The 6,976-nt window shown below is 55.9% G+C and overlaps 1 protein-coding gene across 4 annotated transcripts; it reads right to left on the reverse strand.

The window, feature by feature from the left end:
- Window positions 1–405: 405 nt before the first annotated feature.
- On the reverse strand, window positions 406–6,073 carry LOC143143416 (putative niacin/nicotinamide transporter NiaP). Of its 4 annotated transcripts, none has more exons than XR_012991130.1 (12): window positions 5,037–6,073; window positions 4,471–4,539; window positions 3,955–4,116; window positions 3,479–3,641; window positions 3,293–3,414; window positions 2,983–3,221; window positions 2,216–2,385; window positions 1,951–2,125; window positions 1,624–1,741; window positions 1,364–1,474; window positions 944–1,071; window positions 406–750 (listed from the first exon to the last, which is right to left on the reverse strand). XR_012991130.1 is itself a non-coding variant. In XM_076304604.1 (12 exons), exons 1-12 carry the CDS (start codon window positions 5,077–5,079, stop codon window positions 674–676), a joined length of 1,626 nt encoding a protein of 541 aa, XP_076160719.1. In that variant the 5' UTR covers window positions 5,080–6,070; the 3' UTR covers window positions 406–673. The 4 variants fall into 4 exon arrangements, 3 of the variants coding, with proteins under 3 accessions (XP_076160719.1, XP_076160720.1, XP_076160721.1); XM_076304604.1 differs by having other exon boundaries at window positions 1,315–1,474; window positions 5,037–6,070; XM_076304605.1 differs by lacking the exons at window positions 4,471–4,539; window positions 5,037–6,073 and having other exon boundaries at window positions 3,955–4,464.
- Between the last annotated feature and the right edge of the window lie 903 nt (window positions 6,074–6,976).

Raw genomic sequence — 6,976 nt, forward strand, 5'->3', positions numbered from 1 at the left:
TTCGAAGACCGAGCAATTGACACTGTGACACGGTGCATTATCTTTTCGCGTTGGCGCAAAGTTAATCGAGCATCGTTGAACGTAGCCTTCGATTCCGATACAGCGATTCGCCTTGCGCAACGAGCTCCGCATCGAATAGCCGTGGTTCGTTTATCGCTGTAACCGCATTATTAACGTTCCGCAAACCGACGCACGGGCGTTAATTAGATTTTCTTTGACGCTCCTTTCGAACGAGCTGGTTATCAACGGACCTAACGGGCTACCGTGCCGCGAGTCTCGCGAAAAAGCCAAACACTCCGAAAATGTAAAATTCAAGGGGAACCGGGAAAGACGGATGGTCGATATCCGTGTCGTTCGTAGAGAGCGAAAGTAGCAGGGATCGGAGAACGGAAAGACGAGTCGGCGTGGTTTTACAGTTAAAAAAATATATTTCTAGTAAATTAGGTAAAAATTAATTAAAATGTCCGCATCGACGGGACGCGAGAAACGTATCGGGAAACGTCGGGCGTTCCAGCGACACGTTCGTTCCGGCGTTACGAGGAGCTCGCGAACAGGATGCGGTATCCTCCGATCCGTGACAGGTTCCAGGATACTTTGAACGGGAGACCGCGAGTCGTTCCCGCGTGTTTCAGCCGTGCGGTTATTCTCGTCCGGTTGGTTGGCGCGTCACGCGCTAGGCCGATCCGAGAGATTTCGGCGAGGAACTCGGCTTCACGGGTTCCGGTTGGAAGAAGGACAGGCAGAAACAGACTGAACAGAGGAAGCTGGCGTGATCGTACGTCTTGCGAGGAGCATCGAGGGCCAGGATCAGGGACTCGAGGACCGAAATTATTTCCGTTTCTTCCGCTTCTCGTCCAGCCGATACGACGGCTGTACACGCGGATTGAGTTTCACGGACGCGCGTTCGGTGCGAGTCCCTGGTCCGAATTTTGCGAGGACTTACCGAGCAACAGGCAACCCATGCCCGCGAAAGCGGCGACGCTGTCCAAGTCCAATAGCGCGGAAAAAATTAAATTTCCTAGAACGGCTCCGAGGTTCCCAACGGTCGTCAGGACGCTAAGACCGGTGGATCTGTGTTCGAAGATGCGCGCGGTTAAGGCGAGACGCGAGAGAAATTTCCCTCGCGGTTCGACGCGTAACGGCGCATCGTGGAAAAGAATTAGAAAGATGTTCGCTCCGATTAGACGGTTCGCGGGAAGCGACGCACTCGGAGGACCGAGACGGTGGAAAGAGGACGGGGAGCGGGTGTGTGGGTGTGCGGTGTGCGGTGTGCGCGTGTACGGCTACGAGTCCGTATCGCGAGGGAGGAATTACCTTAACGGGGTAGGAATTACGTCGGTGTTCACGGCGATGACGATATTACCCGTTACTCTCGTCGTGACGATAACGGCGATACACAGCAGCAGCATATAGAGCGGAGCTTGCGCCCAGTTCGCTCCGAAACAGCTCACCAGCGATACGAGGAAACCGGCGACTGCAACAAGCGCGGCGTGCGTCGAGGAAAGAGGAAACGGACACTGTCGGACGATCGATGTTCGACTCGTCGCTCGAAATCGTTCCAACGCTCGTGAACGTTCGACGAGAGAAACATCGAACGCGAAAGAGGGTCTCGGAAAAGCTTACGCAACAGTATCTTCTTTCGAAGCGCGGTGGTGGCAACGATCCCACCGAAGAATCCAGCGGCGACCGCCGCCGTAGCGATCATGGCGGACTTTTGGTAGACCGGCGCGTTGATCGTCCACTGAAAGGGAAACGATTCTTCGAACAATGTTTGCAAATTGGTCCCGCTCCGCGTCCTTCCGCGCTCGGTTTCACCGCCAACTTGGCTCCGACGTTCGAGCGTTCGCCGCGGCGAGCGATAAATATCCGTAACGCTCGAGCGGCGAGCGCGTTGGCACGATGGCTCGATTGCTCGCGTCGCGAAGGACGCGGTGGCCGCGAACTCCTCACCGTCATGCAAACGTCGTAGAAATCCGGGCAGCCGAGGTAATCTCTGCCCGGGAGGGTCCTTCGCGCGTCCAACATCTCGCTCATGGTCGGCGCCCGATCCTCGGTCCACCTCTCGGCGTCGAAATTGCTCAGAATCATAAAGAGGTGCGGGACCCAGAGTCTCATCGTGTTGAATCTACGCGAACGAAACGGATCGTGGAAGGATCGCGCGACATCGGACGGTGATCGCGTTCGGTCGAGCCGATTCGTCCCGCGGTTAACTTACGCCAGCATGCTGCCAAATTGTAGGAAACTCAGCAGAGAAACGGTGCGCAGATACGGCCCGGAGAATAGCTGTTTCGCGTTGTACCGGGCGAGTCGTATTTTTTCGGCACTCTCCTTGAACAAGGACCGCCGCGATAGCTGCGCGTTCTGCCGCGCGAGGAGCTTTTTTATCTGGAACGAAAACAGTACGAACAATGCGAGCGACGCCGCCTAGAATCCCCGAGTGAATTATACGTTCGACGCTCCCCGTCCTTCTCCTATCTCGAAACGTTCTATTTCCCGCGAAATACTATTCGCCGCTCCATCGTCCCGTTTCCGGCTCGCGCGAGACCACCCTGTCTCGCGCGGATCTGGCTCGGCCCACCTCGAATAAAATCCCCGCGTATCTCGCGCTCGTACGTTTCGCGGAACGAGGAGCTCGCGACACCGCGAGGAAATTTCCGCGTTTCGAAAAAGTCGCGGAAACGGGCGCGCGGTAGCGATAATCGATCGAAGGTCAACCGCGTCGTTCGTCGGGCCCCTCCACGAGCGCGTTCCGCGGAGCGCCGGGAATCGCTCGCGTTTGAAAAATTCATGTTACCGCGCGAGTTATGGAATCGTTTCCCGTCACTGCTCGTCAAACTTCTCTCGATACGGGGCGAGGCGAGGCGAGGCGAGGCGAGGCGAGGCGAGACGAGGCGCTCGACGAACGCTCGAGAAACTTTGATTTCTCGCCGCCGCTGTGACGACCGTTCGATCGATCGATCGCCCGACGAATTCGCGTCTTACCGGAAACGTATCGGCCGGCTTCCACCTGTTGACGGAGTACATGGTTCGCAGCAACTGCAAAGCTTGCTCGGGCCTGCCGATCTCCACGAGGTACTTGGGCGAGTGGGGCAGCGCGCTGGTCGTCGCGATACCGATCAACGGAACGATCGCGCAGAACAGCAGATAGATTCGCCACTCGTTGTATCGTCGATCGAACACCTCGACCGTCCAAGGCACGGGCAGGATCAGGAACGCCAGCACTGCGAACGAACGTACACCTGGATCTTAGAGGAGCGAACTCCAAGGCGAACGATTGCGCCGAGAATCTTACCCGCCGGGACGATGATACCCGCGTTCAGGACGAGTCCTGCCCACCTGGCGAACCTCGCCTTGTAACGAGCCGAGTGGAATTCGGACAAGTACGTCGCCACCATCGCGAACGGTCCTCCGACGCTGAAAATCACGCGTATACGCGCGTCTCGTGATTGAAACGCATCGCGAAATGCGGGATACTCACAGAACGCCGCTCAGAAATTTGATCGCCAGGAACGCGTAGTACGAGTCGACGACGGTGCAGAGCACGTTCAGAATCGTGTCCACCAGGAGCCCGACCACGAACAGATTCCTCGCCCCGACGTACGGCGTCGCGTAGTCCCACACGAAACTGGTCAGCGACATGCCTGTGCACGTTCGAAGCGAACGCGAAGTAGCGAGAACGCACGAGCTGGGCGAACATTCGCGGCACGAGCCGAGAAATCGGATCGACGCGTTCTTCTTCTCTCGTTGTATAAATTTAATCGAATGGAAACGGATATCGTAATCAGCGAAATCGCTTCGAGAACGAAGCATCCGCGGAAAAACATTCTTGCCGATTTGTTCGTGCAAATCGTCCTCTCGGTAAGTACCGCGAATTTTGCCCGTCCCTGTGCGACGACTCGAAACCGGAGAAAACTGAAAACACGCGTTGGGCACGTGGCTCCTCGAATACTCTACCTACGAACGGAATCGCCACCAGAACGCCTTTGCGGAAGAAGGTGAGTTGCAGGTCGCACTCGGCGGAAGCCAAGACGAACGCGCTCGTGGTCGTGTCGAAGATTCCGGCCCAAGCGGCGGGCAGAGCTGCGATCAGCAGGAGCACGTTCAACGTTCCGTAGCCTGCGATAGACGAACGCGGGAATACAGAAAATTTTCATCGTCCGGGTGGCTCGTCGTCTCGAGAGAAGACGCGATCAGCGTGGTCGGTGGAAGCGAACTCCTTCGAAAACGCGTCCGTTCTCTTCGATTTCGTTTTTCTCGCTCGTTTTCTTTCCCCCGCGAACGCTCGCCGTCGAAATCTCGAATTCGAAAACTTGCGTCACCGATTCCGTCCCCATCGATCCGATCTCGTCCCGGGGCCGAACCACCGAGCGTCGTTTTCTAGTTCGGCGATCGTTCTCTAGAACTGGATCGTCGCGTCCGTGGATCGTCGTTCCTTCCACCGACGGTGCGCGATCGAGCTGCACGACTGACCTGCCTCCGAGATCGCGTTTTCGAGTTCCGCAGCTCCGGCCCCGTCAACGTCGACGTTGTCGCATCTCGCTGAAAATTACGTGAAACTTGACGCGAAAGCGAACGCAAAACGAGCGACTCGCGTCGCGCAACGCTCCCGGTTATTTATCGTTAACAACGGAAAGAGAACCCCTCGATAAAAATACGGAATAAGGTGCCGCGGTGTACCACTCGAGGACGCGAAGAGGGAAAAATTACAAAGTACCGCGGGATATATAATAAGCGGTTAATACGGCGATAAGAAATGAAAAAAGAAAGAGTGGCGATAATCGATCGTAAAGAGCACCGGATAAAGATCGTTCGCGTTCGCGCCTCGGAACGCTGAAACGAAGCGATTCGTTGATGCAATCGACGACCGCGTTCGCGCGAATTGAATTATATTTACCGGGAGACGCATATACATAAATTATACTACGGAGAGCGCGTTGTCGCGGTAGAGAACGATCGAAACCGTTGGAGAGCGTCGCTTGGTGGAAACCTAGCGCGCAAACGAACGGTGGCCGTGGAAATAGTTTCGTAATTCTCACCGCTTATCGTTGGGATTTTGGCGCGGGTCCTTCCATCCGTCATCTTCGCTGGGAGGAATCGATCGGTCGGTCACTCGGTCGGTCGATCGATCGATCGACGAGGTCCGTCGTTCCTCAGTCCGACGCTGCACGGGGTCGGGTCGTTCGGTTACGGGATCGCGATACGATTCGGTCGTGTCTCGACCGATTTCTCGCGCGTTTCTCACCGTCGACGATGATCGCTCGTCGAATGGAAAGGTTCGCGCGACGATCAGCGACGGCGAGTTTTCCGATACGTGCCGCGAAACTGCGTACCAGCCAGCGTTCCTTCGTTCACTGGCGCGCTTCCCATTCGCGGACGTGCAACATTGCCAATAAAAACGGGTCAAACGATTCAATTGTTGCGGTCCGACGTTTCGGTCAACGGGTTCAAAGCGTAGTCGCGCACATGCCGGTTACCCGATATCGATGTACACGCGGCGTCTTCGACCGTGCCCGCGTATCGAAATCACCGGAATCGATCGATCGGGGAGACCGGTGGTACGGAACTCTCGACGACTTCGGACGCCCGCGGACGATCGACGCGGTCTTTCCGTATCTTTCCCGTCGATCGAACACTCCGTGTTCCGGGAAAATTTCGAAATCGAGGAAAAGCGCCGATGAGAGGTTAATCCCGGAGCAAACTCTGTAGCCAGCCGGGATGGATGATGGTTCCACGAGATTTTATTTTTCCGCGATAAGATAACCGAAAGCGATTCCTCGTCTCCTCGTGTCGCGTTATCGTGTACGATCGTTATTTGTCACGGATGTAAACGCAGTTGGAAGCGCGAAGAACCGCGAAGAACCGCGAAAATAGAACTGAACCCGCGATCGCGCGCTCGGTATCGTCGATCGATCGACTATCGGACAAGAGGAGGAGTAGTTTCTTCTCTTACCTTCTTCGAAAACAAGTTCTATTTACCGGAATTATATCTGACGATCGTCATTGCGCAACCGCGAACGCGCTTACCGTGTAAGATCTATCGCGAGCACGAGATACTATCCCCGATTCCGAACTGACGGTTTTTGCGCAGCTCCGCGATTCGGCTCTTTGGAGAACCGAGACGGGAAAACGCGGCGCACCTTGTCCCTTCTCGTTAGCGAGTACCCGCCACGAGGTAGACCGGTCGGTCGGTCGTTCTGGGTGCAGCTAAACGGGAAAACGATCTTGACCGTGAGCTTGATCCGCGATCCGTTCTCTTCGCGTTCGCGACAAATACGCGTACCGTGCGTTTCGATGTTTCATCGAATACCGCTAAACGAGCATCGGTCACGCGACACGCGAGTACGTCGCTCCGACGAAGAGAGTCACGAGCCGACGAAATCTCGCAACAGTCGCCACGATTGTCCCTCGTGATCGTTCTCGATTACGCGTTGCGTACTCGATCGCGTGATCGTTGTTCAAACAGAACGGAGCGAGATTCCTTCGCTTCGACTGTTGCAACCAACCGCGCTTCTTCTCCCTTCGCGAGTTACGCGAAACCCGTGTACCCTGATTCGATTTCGCCGGTGAACGGTATCGAGGATCGATCGGTGCTAACGACGCCCGAGACGCTCGAGACGCCCGAAACGGATCCAGAGGCGTTTGCACGCTCGAACGGCTCGTTCGAGCCGACTTTGCCGATCTATGCAAATGGGCGAGTCACCGGGTTCCGGTGTCGCGTCAAAAGCTAATGGCACAAAGATAATCCCTCCGCGTTGCTCCCTCGTAGGTTAACTCGAACGGTAGGGTTAGTTCCGCGGAATTGCGTCGTCTCTTCTCGAGTTTCGCGCGCAATCGACGTAGACCTTCGCGAAAGAGATCTCCGCGGAACTCGACTCTCGACGTTGATCGACCCTCGCGATCGCTAGCAACCACCGAAGGGACCGCGAAGATACCGAAAGTTGTTTCGTTGTACTCTCCTTTCTTTCCGAAGAAAGTT

Source organism: Ptiloglossa arizonensis, chromosome 2 (genome assembly GCF_051014685.1).
Source record: "Ptiloglossa arizonensis isolate GNS036 chromosome 2, iyPtiAriz1_principal, whole genome shotgun sequence".
Classification (NCBI taxonomy): Eukaryota; Metazoa; Arthropoda; class Insecta; order Hymenoptera; family Colletidae; genus Ptiloglossa; species Ptiloglossa arizonensis.